At 42.8% G+C, this 23,012-nt stretch overlaps 1 protein-coding gene across 1 annotated transcript in view; it reads left to right on the top strand.

The window, feature by feature from the left end:
- LOC115085235 (acetyl-coenzyme A synthetase, cytoplasmic-like) overlaps window positions 1-23,012 on the top strand; it is a 107,780-nt gene that overhangs the window by 31,737 nt on the left and 53,031 nt on the right. Inside the window, 5 exon segments of the mRNA XM_029591009.1 lie at window positions 2,076-2,179; window positions 6,371-6,443; window positions 7,100-7,175; window positions 12,132-12,216; window positions 18,235-18,372. Coding sequence (XP_029446869.1) covers window positions 2,076-2,179; window positions 6,371-6,443; window positions 7,100-7,175; window positions 12,132-12,216; window positions 18,235-18,372 — 476 coding nt within the window.

A 23,012-nucleotide genomic window follows, 5' to 3' on the forward strand; every position in this document is an offset into this window, starting at 1 on the left:
AGTGCCTATTTTGGGCCCTGTTTGGAAGTACATCAGTGTTCATGTAGCATTGGCGTAAGAGCTCTAGTGCGGCAGTGGGTACTGTGTGTTCCCTCCCCCTGCCCTTTTCTGTTAGGATTTTATTTTCTTCTTGAGGAGGTGGTAGTGACTGAAGTGTCCTGGAAAGTTCATCTTGCTTATCCACGCCCGACATGCCATCGAAGGCCATCTGCTGCGGTGTGCTGCTTCTCATCTGAGGCATGTGCAGGTATTGCCCAGATGGTGCAGCAAGCTATAAATGAAGAGAAAATAGGAGACTGGCATAAAGCCAAAGCAGTGAACAGAATCGGGGAAACGTGCAGCAGTACTTCTGCACTGGCTGGTTAGGTTCTTTGTTTTTCCCTCATTTTAGTTTACTGTAGTTTAACTTTGTGTGTTGAGCAGTAAATTGTTAGAGTAATGCATACACATGAAGATCAGCATGTGTGGGCTTTTTATTTGTGCTGCCCAGCTTGCTGGAGGTATTTAGGAAGACGACTTTTCAGAGCTGCTTGGCTGAAGGTTGCTGTCCTCCACCTGCCTAAGAGTAGGGGGCGGGCTTCCACAGTGTGCGTGGCGCTAGGCGGGACGGGGAGAGGGTGTGTCGGGGGGGGGGGGGGTTTGTAGCATTCGATTTCCGGACTTGCATGTGGTGTTCCCCAGGCAATTTTCAAAGTCTAACTAGTTATGTAGTTTCCCTTCTGAAAAGGAGGTTCCCCCACTGATTTTTACAGCTGTGTGATCTGTTCGGTCCAATTTTCAATCCATGTTTCTCTCAGCAAGGAAAAAGTAACATCGGCATCTAGCAGGCTCTGACCAGAACCAACCCTCCACCCACTGTCTCCTATCACTGAGCCCAGGAGCCAGCTCATAAAGCACGTTAATTATTTACTGCTAATATTAAGAACCAGCTGTTTTGTTTTTCTTTTTTACAGCATAGTTAATGTGATTCTTAAGGGACAGGTGCAGCAGCATCACTGGAAGTGCTGATCCTTTTTAAAGCAATGGCTTGGGATAATTGGGAAAATGGGCAGCTCTTGTTGCCAGGTTTCGGTACCCAGCAGCTTGTGAAGCTGATCTCCAGCTGTTTTTACCACCTAAAAATTTCACAATATTTACCAATAATTCAGAATAGATAGATGGGCAGTAGTATCATGTCTTCTCCCCCCACCGTTGCCTTTAGCTGCCCTCTCTGTTTCCATACTCTGGTCAGGATTTGCCTAATGCTAGCTCTGTCCCACTCATTAGGCCTTCATTAAAGGGGCCAGCCTGGGGTGTGACAGATGGTAGTTTATGTAAGAGTGGCTTTGTCAGCTTGATTCTAGGTATAGCTAGAAAAATAACAAAGAAAAGGTCATCTGGGCTTTTACATGCAGTAATTTGTTGGAACGTAGCATGTGAGCTGTAGGATTCCTATTGCGAGATACTAAGTCTGCAAATGAGTGCATCAGGCATATAAGTTAAAAACGCAAGATCAGAAAGTTTATACTGCAGTGGAAAAGCAGTGATACCAATGGGTGGCCTGTGATTGATTTTTTATTAGAATTAGAGACTCTTTAAGTTCTTTAAAATTTCCCACTATACTATAGCAACTTGGGCAAAAAAACCTCGTTGGAGTTGGGGGGGTGGGTGTAAATGATTGCATGCATGGCTCTCTTCAATGAAAACTTTGTGGTACATAACCCTCCCCCTCAATTCCAAATTTTTTTTTCCAAGCTTGTAATGGATTGCTATTCCTAAAGTCATAACACATGAGATTAATTTTTCAATGGCAAACAATATGTTGTCAGAACCTTCAAACCTGTTTACAGGCTCTGGATAGACAACTTTTACAGTAGCTCATTCCCCCCTCCTCCTCTCCCCCTTAAACTACAGCAACTGTAGATTTGCAGCCATCTGAGTTGGCTGTTAACACCAAAAACATTTTTTATTTGAGACTGCAAGTGTTCTGCAATGTGCTCAGATGAGGCATTCTGTTGGTATGGTTGGTTGGTGACAGTCCATAATGTAAAATTGGCCAAGTTCCTAAAGAGCGATGTGTTTTTATCTCTTTCCAGGCGTAGGGAAAGGAGACAGAGTCGCTATCTACCTGCCCATGACCCCTGAGCTGGTGTATGCCATGCTGGCGTGTGCGAGAATAGGAGCCGTTCACTCAATTGTGGTAAGTACCTGGGGTAAACCGCTTTTCTCCTTTAAGATGCCTCTAATTCAGGTACTTTGCACTTTAATTGAATGGTGCAGATGCTGTTTAGTATACATGGTGTACCCAAGCAGAGGCCACGTTCTGGCAACTGCAAAAAGAACTACAATGGAAGTGGTACAGGCAAGTGCTCAAGGTAATCTGCTGCCTGAGGCAAGGGGGATGAGATGCTGCTCCCAGTTCTCCTTCCCCGCGAGGTATGGCACGAGTCAAATCGTCGAGATGGGTGAGGGGGTAGGGTCCCCTTGGAGTCTGGCCCTGTCAGTTGTTTGTCATTCTACAGAAGGGGGAAAGCAGGGGTCCGAGTTTCCAGAGTGTCGGTGGTAATATTTCTAGGAGGCTGGCAATCCTGCCAAGCTCCCCAGGAGCCCTGTGACCTGCCTCCCAGCACATCCCCTGGAGTAGTGGGAGATGAGTGAATGGTGGGCTCTGTGCGTGGTGGACTCCAGGTAAGTGCAATTGTATTAGGAGCCCTAGGTGAATCATAGAGCCTAGTCTGTCCCTTCCCAGCCCTCACCACACACACAATTACATCGAGTGTTTTACATGTGATAGTTTTCAGAAGTAAACTTATGAATGTCCTTTTTCATGCAAAATCTATTTTTTTATGAGCATTGCTGTTGTGCCAACCAGAAAACCCTGAAGACACTTAGTACCTAATATGTTAAGCCTATTGTAAAGTGCATTTGTTGGCTTGGCCATCAAAACCATAACTAAGCTGAATTACAGACCAAAAGAGCTTTAAATGTCAGCACTCAACTAAAGCAATCCTACCTAAGAAAAGGTAACGCTGCAAATATTATATCAGGCTCTAAAACATTAATACACCTCCTATTAGCAAACTACTATCCCTGCAAATTTTTTTTTTTATTATTTATTCTGGTGCAATATAAAAACTTAACTGAAGAAACTGCAATTTTTTTTCCTAAAAAAAAAATTGTTGGGTGGAAAGGGGGCATTAATAATTAAGATAATGGCTCTCAATAGACTTGGGTCATAAGGTACCTAATACAAAATTACCCCTACCTCCCTTATGACTCTCTATATGCTTAGGTTTATTGCTAAATGTGAGCAGATGATTTAAGAGGGAGTGTTGTATTTAAGTGGTTTTAGTTTGTGTACCCTCCACCCACACACTGGTGGGGCAGCACTGAGGGTTAGTCACAGAAGAAACTGGCGGCCCACAGCTAGGGAGTCCTCTCCCAACTGGAGAGTTTTATTTAAAATATTTATAGCCCACATGATACAATAAAACTTGCTTTAAGCAGATAACCAAATCAACGTAAATACAGGCAAAGTAAATGAGTATCCACAGTATAAATGAAGATAAGATTATAGTAACAGAACTGCAAGCTGACAGATATTCAAGAGAAAGCAAGTTAGCTTACCTATAAATGGGGTTCTCTGACAACAGCAAGACGAATGCGCCGTCTGAGGAAGGGTGGCTATACAGCTGGGGGGAAAGTAAGGAGACTTAAGTGCACTCCTCTTAAATTGAAATAAGAGTAGGAATACTGTACATGTGCTAAAATGTATCTAGACCAATGAGAGAGGTACCCTAGGAATGCAACCAAAAGAGGAAGCCATGGCGATGCAGAGTTGGCAAGCAGTTAACTTGGAGTCTGTAGCATTAAGGGTTTCTCAGAATGCTGATGGCAGGACCTGTGGTTCTTTCAGGGGCTGAGAGCGGCCACCACCGTAGCAGGGCAGCTTGTGTGTCGTACACAAAGTGCATCACCAAGTCGTCTCAAGTTCAAATGGGGGCTGAAACGAGAAATAATGGTGGCAGCCTTCCACAGTTTAAGGCTTTCATCAGGCTAAGTTTGATGTGCGGCGTATCTGTCCCCAAAAAGGATATCTAAATGTTAGTGACTCTTTTTTTTTTTTTTTTTGTTCTTGTTTCTAAGATAATTCAGCAAAATTCCTTGTGGCCTAACTTTAATTTGCTTTTCCTTAGACAGCTTAGAGCAGATTTGATAGTTGTGCAACTCCATCAACAGACCCTCCAGATACCTTGCCAAGAATCCTTCTCTCCAAGGAATGGGTTCTTTGAATGTGATGGCTCTTAAATGTGTTCTTGGTGACGATTAGTCATAGATACAAGGGCCTTATTCAATAACGATATCCAAAGGCACAATGGAGAAAATTAATTTTTTAATAAGGCACTAAAAGGGCAATAATCAAAACTGCCTGTATTGGTGCATACTCTGTTTGCACCAATAATCCAAAGTAAGTCTCTGCACGGGCTTCTTTATTGCCCCCTGAAAAACGACTCCGAGACTGCACAGATTATCTGTGGGTAATCTTCCCTTTTTATCTTTTTTTTTTTTTTTTTTTCTTTTGAATAATCCAACCTACAGGTATAGTCCTCCTGGTCCCCCAGAACACCTCTACACTTTATGGTAAAACGTGTGCACTGTTTAACACAGGTTGGGCAGTATTCAAAGTTCCCACTTCACGGGTAAAATGCAGGGCTTTCAGTCATGACATGTCGAAAGTATCCCTTGATGTGCGCATCTGGTCAGGTTGCTTGTGACATTAACTGAACAATTTCTTTAATCTTGTCTGCATTCTTGTGTGGTCTTAGTCCTCAGTCTTGTGAAAATGTTTACATGCTGCTTCTCAGCAATTTTTAGACCCCTTGCTTCCATGGAACATTTGAGTGCTAGTTGGGCCTCGCTGCACAGCACAGGGTAGCGATATTGTTTCAAAAACCAAAAGTATTCAAATTAGCTAAAACACAAGCAGCTTTCCACACTGAGGAGTGGGGCACCGGAATAGCAGATGAAATCTAATGTGGACAAGTACCAAGTGATGCACAGAGCAAACAAAAGAATCCCAGCTGCAGGTTCACAATGCTGGGGTCCGTATCGCCCCCTCGAGAAAAGAATCTAGGCATCACCTGAGGACAATACATTGAACTCAGCTCATTGCATGGCAATAACAAAGCAAACAAAAGTGAATATCATAATTCCTCTGTATTGATCCATGGTGTGACTGCACCTTGAGTATTGTGAGTTCTGGTCACTTCATCTCAAAAGGGATATAGCAAATCTGAGGAAGGTGCAGAGAAGGACAACACAAATAAGGGGTGGAATGGCTCCTTTTATGAAGAGGCTGAACAGGTTGGGGTTATGATGACTTATAAAATCATGAGTGGGGTGGAACAAGTTATACCCTATCAAATAATAGTTTCATGGTGTGTCCCCTCCCTCCAGCCACTAAGCACTAACAGAAGTCTAGGTTAACATTGCTTCCGTCAAAGCGCAATTAAGCCGTGGAATTTGTTGCAATAGGATGTGATCAAGGTTACTAGTGTAATAGATTTTTAAAAAGGCTGTGGTGGTTTTCTGGAGGGCAGGTCCATTTAAAAGTCAGGTTGGCATGGGGATCACCACCTCTTATGTCTGGCCAGGGCCTGCCAATTTTAGGGAATTTTTTTTTTTTTTTAATTTTTAGTTTTACCTTTTTTGATTTGAGCATATTTTTCTCTGCTGTTTTCCCTATATGCATCACCTTGCACTTGTGCACATTAAATTTCATCTGCCATTTGGATGCCCAATCTTCCAGCCTCGCAAGGTCTTCCTGCAATTTCTCACAATCTGCTTGTGATTTAACTACTCTGAACAATTTTATCTGCAAATTTGATTACCTCACTCATTGTATTCCTTTCCAGATCATTTATAAATATATTGAAAAATAAGAGTCCCAATACAGATCCCTGAGGCACTCCACTGTTTACTCTTTCCACTGAGAAAACTGATCATTTAATTCTACAGTTTCCTATGGTGTTTTTTTTTTTTGAACCTCACAGAACATTACAAACCTAGCACTGGCATCATACCAGTTTGTAATCCACAAAAGGACATCACTCTTATCCCATAACTCTCTAGTTTTCTTAGAAGCCTCTCATCAGGAAGTTTGTCAAACGCCTTCTGAAAATCCAAATACACCACATCTACCAGTTCACCTTTACTCACATGTGTAACCCCTTCAAAAAAGTAGTAGACTTGTGAGGCAAATAAAATATTAATTATAAAAAAAAAAGACTTGAGTAAATCCAAGCTGACTGTGTTCCATTAAACAATGTCTTTCTATATGTTCTGTGATTTTTGTTCTTTAGAATGGTTTCCACTGGATTTTCTTATTTAGTTTGCAGGATTTTCCTCGGAATCTTTGTGTGACAGAATCTTGGATTCCCAGTGTGGTGTTCTCATTACAGCAGGTATTTGTTTTTTATATTTTAAAATTGAACTGCTTCCCTGGCTCATCAGGGTTGCTCAAAACAGTGTATTATAAAATCATCACCTTAATCCCAAAGTTAATAATACAGTGCCTTGGATTAGTGTGTTATACGCACGCAAGCTTTGCTTTTGGTTAATAGAGGGCTTCTAGAGGTCCCATTCTTTTGAACTGTCCACATGGTGGAGCATCTTCTGTGGCAGGTCTGCTGTTCTGGAATATTCTTTCTACCCACTTACTGTCCATGTTGGAGCCCACGCTTTTTTTTTTTTTTTTTTTTTTAAGAAAGCATTTAAAAACCCTTTCTAGGATGGCTTTTTGGGATGATGCTGGGCAGCACTAGGCTATTAATTTCAGGAATTCACCTTGTGGTTCATTAGTAGTTTAGCAGGAATCTGTTTTCAGTTCTTTCTGTTTTGTATAATCAGACTTTGGTTTTATGACTTTTTTTTTCTTTTGAGGGGTTTAATTTTATGTAATTTGACATTTTATTTCTTAGACTATTTCTTTTTCTGTCCACCTCGAACTATGGAGTATGCAGAATATGTTTTTTAAATAAATGTACCTTGGCCACGTGTATTGCTAAGCTTTCCTGGGCTGTAACAGTCTTGTGTGGGGGTTTTTTTTGTCTGATTTTAGATGGTGTATTCAGAGGAGAAAAACCAATAAACCTGAAGGAGATTGCAGATGAAGCACTGGAGAAGACCAGAGAAAAGTATACTTTGATTTTGTTTCCTCTTCCACTGCTGTATATCTTAGAATCTGTCTGTAAATCTAAAATAATCAAACATTTGCTACTTGACAAAACAGATACTTACTCTGATATATTTTCATGCCATACTCTGACAGGGTTACAGATGGTCAGTGCAGTATTTGTAACTGGTCATCAATTTTCCTAATTAGTAAAGTGATAACCAATCCTTAGAAATGACGGCAGATGAAGACCAAACGGCCCATCCAGTCTGCCCAGCAAGCTTTCACACTTATCATAATGACCTTTGGTACTTAAAGTAGCTGCAGCCAATCCTCAGAGCCACAAGGGGGTCACTGCAGTTTATGGCCTGTATCTATGAAAGGATATGGGAGAGAAATGGGGAAAATGTTGATAGCTATGCATAATACCATACCTTCTTTTTCATGAGAAAGCTGTCATGGGGGAGGATAGATAAACAGTTGCCTTTTCATCTTCATGTAAAATGTAGTTTAACATACATTTGAAGCCTGTGTGAAATAGAACCAGGTGCTCCATAGTTGTTAGTTTTTTTTTTTTTTTGTTTGTTTTTTTGGGAGGGGGGAGGTTGTCTTGTTTATGCAGTGAAATGAGACTGTTGGGTGTGTTCAGCACCTGAATGGATGTGTGTGGCAGAGCTTCCACAAACTAGGTTCAGAGATCCTGTGTGTCAAAAGACCCCTGGAGTAGGGGAGGCCAACTCTGGTCCTCGAGCCACAAACAGGTCTAGTATTCAGCAATCAACAATGAATTGCATGAGAGATTTGCATACAACTTCATGCATATTCATTATGGATATGCTAAATACTAGGCATGTTTGTGGTTCTTGAGGACTGGAGTTGGCCACCTCTGCCCTAGAGATTTAGCATTAAGAACAGCTGTCAAGTAACACCTTTACACCACACATAACATCCACTTAAGGTCAACCCTGTGGACACTTCGAGGGACCTGAGAAGCATTGCCCAGGTCTGCCTGCTCCTCTGCACATGCTGTTACACTTGCAGCCTCCTATTTACCAACTGGGTTCCTCCTGCCTTTTGGCAAGTACCTTGCCATAAAGCTATCCCCTGGTGGATTCTAGGGACACGGAGACCCCACACCACTCATAAGAACATGCCATACTGGGTCAGACCAAGGGTCCATCAAGCCCAGCATCCTGTTTCCAACAGTGGCCAAACCTGGCAAGTACCCAAAATGCATCTACAGACAAAACATATTTTTTAAATGCTGATATCAGTCACTCTTAGGACAAAGCTAACAAACTAAAATGTTTAACAAATAGTAAGAGCAGTGAACAGAAAAAATGTAATTTGTAAACAAGTTAAAAACGATTCATAAAATAATGCTAGGTCAAGAGAACATTGTACAAATCTCATCTTCTTATTTTCATCACTCCAAATCAAATCACATAAAATCTTTACTGATGGTAACTATGCTGCTTGTACCTCTGTGCATGTAAAACTGCCCCCAAAAACAGCCTACCACCAAAACCTCACCCTGAGTTCATAATGCCCCCTCTTACAGTGGTATAAAAAGTTGACTAATGTGTGCCTTCCCAGAGGCTCTCTTCCCCTCTCAAAATGGAATTTGCGATATTTATCGCAAATCCTGGTTCGGCCGTAACACAGCTATCGCAGGCATAACGCCTGGAAAAAAGGTGATTATTTTTGGCGTTGAATCCCACAATAGCCTGTGTTACATTCACACGCAACATTAAGCACCTCTCATTTTCATTTACTTTGCCCAAACTCCTCCCACTTGACTAAATTTTTCAAATTTGTATACGCATCTTGCGATGCATTATGGTGTTATCGCAGGCGATAGGGCCCTAAAACTTGTGATAAGGCCCCAATGTGATTTGAAAAATAACCTCTTTGATTAGCTCAACCTAACTTTAAAGGGACAAAGATTATTGTCAGGTTTTGGTAAAATGGAAATTTTAACATCTCTAGGAAAAATAGACAACATTGGGTAGAAAAGATTCGTCAGCTATTTAATACGGATGTGCAGTTTCAAAAATTTCATTATTTGTTTCAGGGTGGAGGTTTCTTTTTTTGTTCAGTTTTTGAAACTGAAAACATAAAACCAGGGGTGGCCAACTCTGGTCCTAGAGAGCCACCAACAGGCCAGGGTTTCAGGATATCTACAATGAATATGCACTGCTTCCATTGTGTGCATTTCTATCTCATGTATATTCATTGTGGATATCCTGAAAACCTGGCTTGTTTGCGGCTGTTAAGGACTGAAGTTGGCCACCCCTGCATTAAACACTCCCTCCCAGCCCCCCCAAAAATACTAAAAAATAAAAAAAGCACAAAATACAGGCCTTTAGCACTCTTGGCTGGCCTTCCTGGGCCAAAACTCCCCCCCATTTTGGGTCAGCGCTGAGGCCTGGGCACTGGTTGGGGCCTAGCCATGGAGCCTGCATGAAGCAGGCTGGGTCTGGGTCATTGAAAATTGCTCCAGCATTGAAACTGACAAGAGAAATGCCCAATTGCTCCTGCTCATTCCCAGTATTTGAAAAATGGCACTGTCCATGTGGGACCAATGTGATGTCACTTTGGCACTACCTTCCAATGTGGTCTGCGCCATTTTACTTCCAGCTGCTTGAGTGATGGCACTTTAAAAGCACTGGGACATGGGTGGGAGCGATTGGGCATCACTCCTTCCTGTTTCAGTGCTGGAGCCAGAAAGGGGTAAGAGGGGGGCCGGGTGGGAGCTCCCTGGGGCTAGGCCTTGGCACCAGGCCATCAGAAGCTTCTTTAAATGCAACAAATACACCCAAAAACTTTCAGGTATTTTCATTGGATGCTTTTTTTTTTTTTTTTTTTTGCCTATTGAGTGTGATAATTTTGGCACCACAGCTGTCATTTTTGTTTGTAATTGTGCTCTGTGGCAATGCTGCACAATTACAAACTTGATTTCTAGGCCAGATCTTTCACTCCCCAGTTCAACCAGACCGGACTATGAAGAAGAAACCGACAAAGACTACCAGCTGGATTTAGGTCCCATGACTGCACGGTTCCAGAAGGAGCCCTGGTGCATGGCCCCCAGTTGAGGACTGTTGCTCTAATGACCAGACTGAAACGAATTGTGAGGGGATACAGAACCAGAGGAAAATAATCCCTGTTCTTTTTGTGAATGAAGGCTCATGTTGCCAGATCCCAGCCCTGGTCCTAACTGAGTTTGGAAGCCCAAAGAAGCAGGAGGACACTACCAGGTCAGGATCCCCCCCCCCCTCCCTCGCAGAAAAACAGCAAAGCAGCAAATCTATGGAAATGAAAGCTATAGAGAGCTGTGACACCTCAGCAAGAACTGGCTCAGAAGGATGGACCAGCCCTAATGTTTGCATTAGAACGTTTTTGTGACTTTGCCTCGTTTTTTTATAAATGAATGTCAGTAGTTTTCAGATTATGTATTGACAGCATTCCTTTAAATTTTATTTATTTATTTTTTTTTTTTACTGCTGTCCAAATTTTTGTTCCGGTCATTGCTGCGACTTCCTTCAATCCTTCATTGTGGGGGAGGGGTCATGGATCAGGCCTGCAACCATGGGCACTAACCCTTGCCACTAGCTGCCATCATTTGCATGATTGATTCTCCCCCCCCCCCCCCCCCCCCCCCGACTCTGCAAACACTGTTTCTGCTGCATCTCCAGCCCTGGCCAATCCTGGATGTGGAAGGCCTGAACTAAGATTTCAACCCAGGTCCCTCAGCACGGCTGTGCACAGTTCTGCTATTGACCCACTGGGCCAGCCCCATTCCTCTTGGTTATTTGGGTTAAAAGACTTTGCTGATGAAGAGTTCTTTAAACCTAGTAGCATTGATCTGTAAGTTAAGTCGTGTGGTGTATGCTGGACATGGTTGCATAGATAACCTGTGTGCTAGAGCTGTGTGTCTCAAACCTGTCCTGGGGGATCCCCTAGCCAGTCTGGTTTCAGCACATCTACAATGAAGAGGCACGAGAGAGATTGGAATATCCTGGAGACGGTGCAACTCCATCTCGTGCCTATTCATAGTGGATTTGCTGGCCAGGGAAGTACTCCAGGACTGGTTTAAACCACTGTATTAGAAGAAAAATCATGCATGCATCCTGTGGACTGCTTTCTGCAGTTAATGTTTAAAAAGAGTACGGAGTTGTTGGAAGTGCAATGGTCTGGTCACCAATACCAGTTCAACATTTGTATTAAACTTTATCTGGAAAAGTGCATGTTAAATCCTGTCCCTCTAACTTCAGATTCTCCACCTGTGTCTTTTAGTAAACTGGGGGAAGCTAGAATTTTGAACTGATAGCCCCGTGCCCCTAAAGCCATAAGCAAGAAGCTGGCTTGCTTTTACCTTTAGCTGGATCAACCTGACAGAATATTGCTCGCCACCATTCAGCGCTTGAACCTTACCTGATAAGTGGATGGGAACCAGGTGTGCCCCGGATTTGCTTTTATCTAAATCCCAACAGTATAAATTTAGGAGGCAATTTTGTGACCATCCACTTTGTCAGAGAGTCAGAGGGCACTCTCAACCCTTTTGAAAATGTATCCCAAGAAAATTACCCCCATGCATTTGCAGCTGCTAAAATTGTACGGGTACTTGGGGGGGGGGGGGTTTCCTTTTATCTGACAGAAATTTCGCACCTGCTTTTGCAAATGCAAAAGTGTGCTTAATTACAAACTCCTCCTCAGCCCTGCCCCTGACTGAAACCTTGTCATACTGTGGGTAAAAAGTGTATGCGCTCACCTACCCTGTGACAGACTCTTATGCACATATAGGTCGGGCAATTTTCTAATCGTCCATTTGAAAATTACCCTTTTTTTTTTTGTTTGGGCTGCTAAAATGCTAGCTGTACCATGCTAAATTTGAACTGGAACAATGTGGGAGTTGGTTTAAGCAAGCGTCACAAGCAGCCTGTGAACTTATTCTTCTTCTTGCTGTGGTCCTCCTTAGGGGACAGTTTTCTGTGAAGAATTGCATCGTGGTCAGGCATATTGGTGATGATGACAACAACAATCGAAAGAAAACAAAGATCCAGGTACTGAGGTTTTTGTTTGTTTTATTGGAGGGGTTTTGGCCTGGCAGTTTGCTCTTTCTTCTTTGGACTTGAAGCCTAATCGTAGCCATTCTTTTTTGAGCTATGGTACCATAAGCCTTAATTTGCAACTACCCAGTGACTTTTTTTTTTTTTTCTCCCCTCCTACCTATTTTTATGTCCCCTTCCAACTCCCTTAGCCCAGTGCTTGCCCTTGGCGTGGGGCTTTTTCTGGAACCCTATCATCATGTGCCCTAAACCTGGCTACCAGGTATCACTGTTGCACGATAATTGGGTCTCCCTCCTCCTAGTTGGGGTTTTCAAAACTTTTTAGCCAATAAGACCCCATTTTAGTACCTGAAAATTCATATTACCCAAGAGGATAGCCAAAACAAATTAGGGATACGCTCCCTCTCTCCAACAATCGCTCCACCTAATCTCTCTCAGCCACCGCCTCCTCTCAACCACCATCCCCTCCAGAGACCTTCTTCTCTTTTAATCTCCACCCCATCCCCTATCCCTTTCTCTCACATCCCCCCCAGTTGATCTCCTCTCACCCCCCAGCAAATATTACCTCCTCCAGACAATCTTTCGTTCTCCCTTTCTAACTCTCCACAGCCAGGCCCTTTCCAGCGGATCCAATCCTCGAACCCTTCCTGCATCTTAATCCCTTTCTTTAAATATCCCCCCCTGGGCCAGGTCCAGCAGTATTTTCCTTTGGGCCCTAAGGCTAAACCATTGAACCAAACTGATGAGAAGAGAGGGCAACACTTTTCTCTTGGAGATTCCATGCAATGCCAATGCAAGTCTGTTCCAGATTGCAGGTGATTGACCAGTGAGGCATAATGCGTTATACTCTGGGATGTGGCTCGGTGGTGATCAGCCCATTAACAGTTGGACTGTCGCGGAGCAAAGAGTGCAGTTTAAACATCACAAGCCATGTCTAATTTTCTGATAACTGCCAGGATAGAAAAGAGATTTTTCACCATTATACTGAAACAAATGATGGGCCCCAAAGACCTTGTGTCCACAGTGGCTTTCTGCAGTTCAGATTCACTATAGTAAAGCTTTTAAAATGTAAAATATCCATTCTGTAGAACATTGCTGGTCCCTGTTTGTTCTCATCTCTGACCTGGAGGATCATTTTATGATATTGGAATATTGTGAGAACTACAGCAAATGAGAGCCACTGTTGAAATGTCAAAGCTATATAGAATTGAGGAATTTCATGTTCTTTAATATCTCTGTTGGTGGTGGGACATTTGTCCATGATGGATACACTGTAAGATATATACACCATTATCCTGTGGTGATAGCCTCAATATAAAAAAATTGAGTTCAAGAAATACCTGAATATATTCTCACTGAGCACATTTGAAATTGTGTACTGTCCTCAGTTTGTATTATAAGGTCTTTGTCTGTGGAGCCAGCTTCCATTATTTTTTAAAATGTTGTGCTGGGTTTTTTTATTTAATTTTTTTTTCTTTGAGCATTTCTGTTTTATAATCTGCCATCAAGAGTCCAATGTGTGAAATAGTTAACCCCATTGCATTGTGCGGTATAGCTTGTACGGTCGGTGAGAAGACCTTTCCCAGTGACTAGACTTATAAAGCAGCTACATTGCCTGAACATATGATAAAACACCCTTGATCATCCTGTATCTCTGAACGTTGCCATCCTGAGATCCCCAGTTTTAAAACAGGCTGTGGCTCTGAGGGTGGGGGGTGAGGGTGGGAGTTGATGTTGGACTGATGAAAGTGACAGAGAAATAGAAATATTTTGTCACCTTATTACTCCATCACATCAATCCTTCTCCTTTCCTCCACGCTATCATTATAATATATTCTGACTCCCTTTAGCTTCTGGCAATGTCCATGTATTACACCGACCCACTCATTCCGTTTGGACCTGAGGGATGGGGCGCTAGCTCTCAAAAGATCTTAAAATCAGGACTATTTAACTTAATTCATCTGACCTACCCCCATCCCTAGGCCGTCTATTTTTAACTGAGTAAATGTATGCATGCTACACATGTTTAGCTAAACTTTCCGTCCGAGGGAACCAATCTCTAACCAGCTAGTGCCTGAAGTTAGTTGGTTTATCCAGCTAACTTTAGGATTACTCTACAGCACAACCAGAGTTAGCCAGATAACTTATCTGGCTAATACTGAATATTGGAGTTGGCTGGATAACTTACCTGGCTAACATAACTCTGCCTCAGAACGCCTGTATGTTAGCTGGATAAGTGGCAAAAATATTCAAAAGTCTGTATTTAGCTGAATAATTCAAATTATCCAGCTAAATGCTGAATATGGACCACTCAGTTTTACATTTGGAGAAATGAACCCTTGTGACCTACATATCCTCTCAAAGCTCAGATCAAGAGCTACCAACTGCAAAACTATCTCTTTTTATGTTTGTACCTTTCTTAAAGGGAAGTTTTTTAAAGGGGAGAGGCTCTGAAGTTTGTGCCTGAAGCACATTTTATGGACACATGCTTTTTGTTCATTTGGGGAGGATGCAGCCATGTTTGCTGTATTTGAATACATTGGGAGAGATGCCTGAGGGGAAATAACCTTCGAAACACATATATCCCCTGAAGGGATGAAAGAACAGAGTACACACAAAAGAAAAAAAGGAAAGGCTGAGAGAAATTACATATTGTGGAGTAGAATTAATTGAATTGATATAAAGATAACTAGCAAATCAATAAGCCAAGTGGCTTATTGTTGTGATCTCACACCTGCAAGAGTTTGATTTCAATTTAATTTGACTGTAATGTTTTAGTAATGATAGCTGCTTCATTTCCAAATACATACTTCAAACACATAATCAGTGCGTCAGGAAGAAAAGATAAAGTTGGGAAAACGTTATTTTGCTAAACTCTCTGCTTGATACCACTAGCCAAAATGATGTGCCATTAGTTAATTGGCACTTGGCTGCTGTGGTCTTGCTTCCAGTCTGTATACACAGGAGGCCATCTGCCATGTTTCACAGCTGATCAGGAGCTCTGGCTACACTTCCAGGGAAGCAGACCATCCTTCACCCAAGCATTTCGTGCTCTTCAATTCTACATGACCTAGCATTATCTCTTACCTATGGATTTTGACTGCTCTTCCCAAGGAGCAGGGAGGACTAGTCAAATTCAGGCAGTCAGAATTCAGAAAACGGGAGCATTCATTTGGGTCGTGATTTTTTTAAATTTATTTTGTTGACCCAACAGTTTCCTCCTTTTGAGCTTGCATCTGAGGTTGGAGCCAGTGTTTTAGAATCCTGGCACCATGGACCTTTTAAATGTGCAAATACCAGGGGATTGTTCCCATATTTTTACGCTACCCTTTGCCCTCCAACCTCCCACCATACCAAATCTAGTCCTTGGTGTTGGCCCTGGACCCCTGTAATCATGCTTCCTAAATCTAGCCACTAGGGGTCATCCCTGAGTGACTCTAGACCCAGCTGATGCTGGGACCTTCTGTGTGGAGTGCTGAGTCAGCAGAAACTCCAACTGCTCCCTCTCTGTATTTGAATCCAGGGTGGGTCAACTACCCTTTCCAGCTCTACGGGCTGGAGGGAAGTCTGCACTAAGATCAGTCCTTGGCACTGGCCCATCACAATAGCAGCAGCAGCAGTCTTCCCTTCCTCCATGGGCTTCTACATCATCTCTGCAGTACATTTGAGTGATCCTCAGACTGCAGGTCTGCTTCACCACAGTGTACAGTGTTATGGCCTGAGGTAGGGGGCTTAGACCCATTCACTGAATTTTAATTAAAACATTAAACCACTTTCTCTTTCTCACCACTAATTATGAGCACTTTTAAACTTTAACTTTGATTCTTTTTTACTGGGCATATAATGTAAAACATGCTTGAAACTCACTTTTCTAGGTGAAATATGTATTGTAGAAATCCTAAGTAATGTAAAAGCTTTGGAGGCGTGCATGATTTTGAGGAGTTGGCTTCCATGCTCAGGGTGCCGTTTAAACAGAGGATAAACCTCGGTGATCAGAGCATCAGTTCCTCAGTGACAGACTGAATAACATTTTTTGCCCAACTTTCTGAAGAGAAGTGTGGTTTTTTTTTTTGGTTTTTTTTTTAAATAAAAGCTGAAAGCTGATGAATTTAATGTGGCACTTGTTGCTGCTTCCTGTCGTGTTCCCACCTCTGCTGCCAGTTGGCAGTCTGCAGAAAAGGCAGAAGAAAAATGGCAGAAAAAAATTAGATTCTATTAGTATGCTATAGAATTTATTTTTTTTTTTTCTTATTGCCAAAAAAAGGTTTCCTCCTTTGGAAGGCGTGGACCATAAGGTTGCATGGTTAGTCCATCTTTACCCCCGCGACAGTAAAATTCCCCAAAGCCAATTTTTACGTATGTTGGATGGATGGTTCTTAAGAGCTTTATGCTGTTGGTGCGAGAGCACTGACCTTTGCGCACATGTCAGATGATGTGAAATGACAAGATGTGAAGGTTTGGTTCCAAACACCAGTATAGAAAATGTCTATAAATAAATAAAAATAAGAGAGAAATGAGACCGCACAGAAAACAGAATTTAAGGCTTTGTTGCCTTTCTACAAAAGTAGACTATATTTACCACAAAGAATGTTGCCCAGTAGCGTCCCTTTGGACTGCAGGGGTCCATATTTATATTTAAAAAAAAAAAAAAAGAAAAGCTTCAGGCCTCCTGTGTACAGAAGGAACACAATTCTGAGCTTCCTAGAGATAAGAGAGGAGGTGGTTGAGAGCAGAGTGGCTTTCTGGTCTCCTCCCCATGCCAGAGGAATCTGGTGAACGTTCAAGGCTTCAGACTTCTCCCCTTCCCCTGGCTTCTTTCATTTGGGAGCCATGGCCTTAGAATCTACCAACAAGGAGAGCGATTATGAAGCCTCGTGTAGGACAGCAAACTATTTTTCAAACGGAAAACTGCTCCTTAAAACTGTCTGGTGGCTACAAATGTGTGTGCAGAGAATTGAAAAGGCGGTCTCTTCATGCCCTTGGCCCTCTTTCTCTGCAGGTGATATGTGCCCTGGGCACATGGCACTGTCAGGTGTGGATGAAGCTTGTTTTATATAAATCAGTATACAAAACAATAGCATGATTATGCAAGTAGACTGAAACTACTGAATAGTAGATCTCATTGTATGACCCTCCCATATAAATGTAATTTTTGTCTTTATGTAAACACTAATTTTTGTAGATGAATTGTTTTGGTCCCTGCGAATAGCATGGATATTTTGACCTGCACTGAGGGAGGCAATCAAAACATGTTCTTTACACAGGTAAACATACATTCATTCACCCTAAAAAGCTTTGATTATTGCCCTCAGGGTGTTCAGACTGGGAAAAGCAATAGCCCTAGAGAACTGGATACGTTGGTAGGCTGCAGCATTCATCTGGAACCTTCTAGTTGGGCAGGTTCTTGTAAAGTCATTACCCTGACTCCAGGGTAGTTACCTTGTACGCTGAGACTTGACTGCAGATGGTGTGAAGTTTGGATCTTAATAGAAGGGAAGGAAAGAGTATACATGCTACTGGAACTGCTGTGTTCCTATACTGAACTGCAGCTTGATCCAGCTCATTGGACCAAATGTAAATAGTTGTACATATATTCTTGCCACTTTATCCAAGTAAAGACTTTTTTTCCCCCCTTTGGGACCCACAGATCCAGCATGAATGGTCTAATTTGAAGGTAATCCTTGTGCATGTATCTTTTTCTTCACAAGAGGGACTTCCCTTTCAGAAAAGTATTCTGTACTACTTTTATGTAATATAGGAGCTGGGGGTTACAAGAACATGCTTTTCAACATCGCTAGTCTGTGGGTGCAATAAACGTGATGCTGAGAACTCTGTAAGCTTAATGGCCAGTCTACTAGCTGCCTGGCCTTTCCACCGGTAAGTAATGGCTGTCATAGCTGTGATGTTTGTCTGTCTCTCCAGGAGACAGTGTCCTCCTGACAAGGGTCTGTTAAAATCATTCTTTTTATTCATACCCAGAACTTATCACAGGTTTTCCCTTCTGTCCTGCAGTTACCATGGAATGCAGATGTCGACATATGGTGGCACGAGCTGATGCTGGATGCCAGTGAGGAGTGTGAACCCGAGTGGCTGGATGCAGAAGACCCGCTCTTCATCCTGTACACAAGTGGTTCTACTGGAAAGCCAAAAGTAAATATGAACTAGTGAAAAGGGTTTGATGCATGTCTGGCACACAAACTGTTTTTAGAAAATATTGTGGGGAGCAAGCATGTTTCAAAAATCTCAGTATACTATGTGCAAGTATTCAATCTTTGAAAATATAGAAAAATTATTTTATATTAGAGGATGAAGCTGAACAAGGTCAGCAAACCTCCGTCTGTCAAATAGCTATTTCTCTCCAGTGCAGTGCATTACAATATGTGCTCCAATCATCTTAAGATGCAAACGACTCCAATGTTCTACTGTACATATCCTAAAAGCCCTACTTGTCTTACCCACACACCTTTTTGCACCGACGGATTGCATACTCTACAAAAAGTGGGTGCAATTAGTAAAAAAAAAATCTTAAGGCATTCTATCAATCTGTTATGGGATCCAGTCGTCAACATAAGGGGTAACCAGAACAATGTCCACACTTAATGTCCCACCAATTTAGACCCTAAGAGTCCGTTGTTCCATATCTTGTTTGGGCAAAGATGTTACATGTTTGTTTTCTTTTAAATAAGTCTTATTTCAATTTCCAAGGCTTGTCACAAAATGTAACATTTAAAGCTTTTAGTCCAAGGCGATTGTTTTGCCAAGGGGTTGTGTTGGGAGGAACCAAGAAGAAAATTGATTTTGAGGTTTTAGTAACATTTAAGTAATCAAGTGATATCCGAGTGTATTGTGAGCAATCTTCACAATTCTTCACACGAATGCCAGTATTACATTTTAAGTGGGTTTTGTTTTTTAAACTGGCATTTCATCAAAATGGAGTTTATCCCAGAACAAAACTGACAGCATTTTTAGTAGTGGTACCTCCCGCAGCATCACACTCAACAGCTCGATTCTCTGGATCGTCTTGATTTGAGCACAGAGCCCAGATGTAGAGGACAAGACACTGGTGGGACAGAGTTGGGAGGAGTGGTGAGAAACCTCAGCTCCAGCTGAGTCAAGCCCTTCTTTGCTCTGTGCAGCAATAAGCTTCCCCTCCCTCGGGGACTGCCAAACCTTTCTCCAGGATGGCTTCCATTCACTGTTGGGATAATGACATTGAGGTTACAGTAGGTGGAAACTAGCTTAGCTTTCCTTTTTGGAGATAGCTCAGGCTAAAAAATAAAAGAACTGCAGCAAAACTATTATAGGAGTCATGTCATCTTAGCTCTCCCCCATATCACATTTCACATGCTGTTCACTAACTGAATGAAATGCAGAGAATGCAATCACTTAAAAAAAAAAAATTGGCTAGCTTTAGCATGTGTGCTAGATGTTTGCATGCAGGCTAGTAGAACATAACACCTGAGCATTAACGTTTTGCTTGTGGCACTATTTATACCACCTTTGCACTATTTTTTTGCATGTGTGGTACGGCTTTTTTTTTTTTTTTTCAGTTGCTCCCCTCTTCTACCAAAGAAATAATAAATTGGAGGCTCATTGATTGTGCTCAGTGCAGAGAGAAGATAGGAACTGGACCCGGGCAGGAAGGATTTGATTGGAGGGGAAGAAGCGATTGAATAGTTGGCCTTGCTTTGTCTTGTGCTTTTGTTTCCCTGCCTGTTTGTTTTCTGGTGTGCTTGCAAGGATGCCTGTTGGTCTCTAGTTTTGTAACAGAGAAGTGACACTAGAGGACCTGGAAGGATGGGAGAGTCTGGGTGCATGGATGTACTAGGAGTATGACAGCTGAGCATGCTGAAGTGAGGAAAGGTAGGAGGGGAGAGGTCATGTTTGCCATGAAAAACAGTGGCGTGCAGGAGGTGCTGAAGAGGGAGGAGGTGGTGCAGCAGCAAAGTAGCCAGCTCATGAAAGGAGGAGGGAATTGTCCAGCAGGTACAGGAGGAGGACTAGGGAAAAGGGTATAATAGGAACTGGCAGGGAGGCCCCCACAGCACCAACCTGGAACGTAAGTACAGCATGAGGAGGAGGTGGGACCAAATGCCAGTGCCATAGATCCAAAGGCAAGCTTGCAGATGCTCAAGTACAGTCAAGATAAGAACATGGAGAATGTTCTAGATTAGAGCATCCTGATTGCAGTGATTCAACATGGAAGTCTTTAGCCACATAGCAGTGCATCAGGGAAACCCTAGTGGAACATGGCTGCAGCTTCCAAATGTTATCCAGCACCAAGGCTGGTAGATATACCAGCAGGGAGGTGACACCAGAGAAACAGAAGGCAGCAATGCTTCATCTTATTGGCTGAATAGACTTGAGGAAAGGTTGTATGGCATGGGATCAGAAGTCATTTTTGACCTTGGAGAAATGCTGGATACCACTGCTGAAGTGCATGACAAAACAGGTGAATAACTTACTATCCCAAAACAAGGTCCAATGTCCAGAGAGTTGCCCATCTTGAAATGTAGTTAGCCTTGGACTGTCGTCATGCTTGTAGTGCCCAGTAGGGGAACAACCTTGAAAGGGTGAGGCAAGTGTTAGTGGAACAAGTGGAATACACATGCTTTAACTACTATACTTAAACCTGCTTCTTGCTTGGAGTACTGTTGCTTCAGCCAGGATCACAAAAGAGACTGAATACAGCTGTCTCGGGGAATTAGAGGAAGATACTAAGCCTCTCTAATAGCCCCATGTTGCCTGCTTTACTAAGGCTTGTCTCCTCTTCTATATCGGGGGGGGAACATAGTGAATCAAGTCTATATTGCACATGACAGCCCTTGAACATCACCTATAGCTTCAATACAGAGTCAGCAGCAGAGTTCCTCTTATCAAAAGCATATGCATCAGTGTAAGGTGCCACCAGCTTATGGCTCATATTTCCTCCCATCATAGCTATTCCACACCAGGCTCTCCATTGCTACCTTGATAGATTCATCTTGCATGGACTGTGGGGAGTCATGTCATGTCATATAATTTCTGTTGTACTGGGTCAGACCAAAGGTCCAAGCCCACATCCTGTTTCAGAAAGTGGCCAATCTAGGCCACAAGAATAGATCAATCCTTGCTCTTGCTCAAGAATTAAGCAGTAGCTTTCCCAAGTCCACATGGATAATGGTGGCTTATAACCTTTTTTTCTTCCAGGAACTAGTATAAACCCTTTTTAAACCAGCTATACCAACTGCTTTCACCATATCCTCCAACAAATATCTATTCTACCCCACTCACAATTTTATAGACCTCTGTCATATCTCTTCTCAGCCATCTCTTTTCCAGGTTGAAGAATCCTAACCTGTTCAGCCTTTCCTCATAGGGGAACTGTAACCTATTTATCATTTTGGTCACCCTTCTCTTTATCTTTCTAGTTCTGCTTTATCCCAGGACAAGCAGGATGCTAGTCCTCACATATGGGTTACATTACTGACGGAGCCCTATTGCGGGAAAACTTCTGTCAAAGTTTCTAGAAACTTTTGACTGGCACTGTGAGGCCACTGAGCATGCCCAGCATGCCATGATATTCTCTGCCACAGGGGTCTCACTCTAGTCTTTGTTTTTCCGCGCTGCCATAAGCATCGCAGAGATAGGAGCCCGCGAGTTTACTCACTATATTCTGACTGAAAGTCATTTTTTTTGTAACTATTTCTCCCATACGGGATCTCACTCTCTCTTTTCTCACCGGCCGGTGACATTTTCACTGTTTTTGCATCGAGTAAAACAAGAATTTTTTCTCTTCATAGAGATTTCCCCATCTTTATCGACTACCATCGATATTATCATGGCTTCCGGATTCAAAAAATGTCCGGTTTGCAGTAGGAACATGTCTCTCACGGATCCACACCTTGAATGTGTGCTCTGTTTGGGAGACAAACATGATATTTCTTCCTGCCCACAGTGTGCAGAAATGACTCCTAAAGGACGTAAACTTCGTCAAGAAAAAATGGAGCACCTTTTCCAACTCCAACTTATTCCTTCTCCTTCGTCGTCAAAATCGTCCCCAGCAGGAGTGACAAAAAAAGTCCTGCTGAAGAAACTTCTCCAGACGGATCTGGAGACAAAACATCACCAACACAGTTGACTGCATCGATAAGGTCGGTAACTGAATCGCGGCCTAAACACAAGCATCGACACCACCATGCCCCGATGTCACATTTAGTACCTTCCCAAGGGGAACAGAGTGCAGTGGCAAAAACATAACGAAGCATCGCCGCGGTCAGGGCCTGCATCGACGGAACCCGTGCAGCCTTCACCTATTTCTCCATCGGCGCCTACCGTTCCATCAGTGCCACAGGACTTGGCACTGCTAATCAAACAAGCAGTAATGCAAGCCTTTACAAGAACAAATTCCAGCGACCGTGCCGATGCCAGCGATGATGCCGGTGATGTCATCGACCCCGGTGACATCACCGATGCCGGTAACATTACCGATGACTATGCCATTATCGGCACCGATGACATCAATGATACCGGTAACAGTACCGACGATGATGCCATCAACGATACCAGTGATATCACCGATGCCGGGACCAATCCCCATGCCAGGGGAAGCCCCGATGCTAGTGGAAACATCGATTCCACAGATGACTTCGATGACATTATCGATGCCAACGTCTGTACCTTTGTCCCTAACAAGTACAACACCGATGTCTATGGCTCTTTCAACTCCAGCACCGATGCCACTGTTCACTCTAGCACCGATGCCAGGAAAACAAGACAGAGTATCTACTGTGCCTTCAAAGACATCGAAG

This window comes from Rhinatrema bivittatum, chromosome 2 (genome assembly GCF_901001135.1).
Source record: "Rhinatrema bivittatum chromosome 2, aRhiBiv1.1, whole genome shotgun sequence".
In the NCBI taxonomy this organism is placed as follows: domain Eukaryota; kingdom Metazoa; phylum Chordata; class Amphibia; order Gymnophiona; family Rhinatrematidae; genus Rhinatrema; species Rhinatrema bivittatum.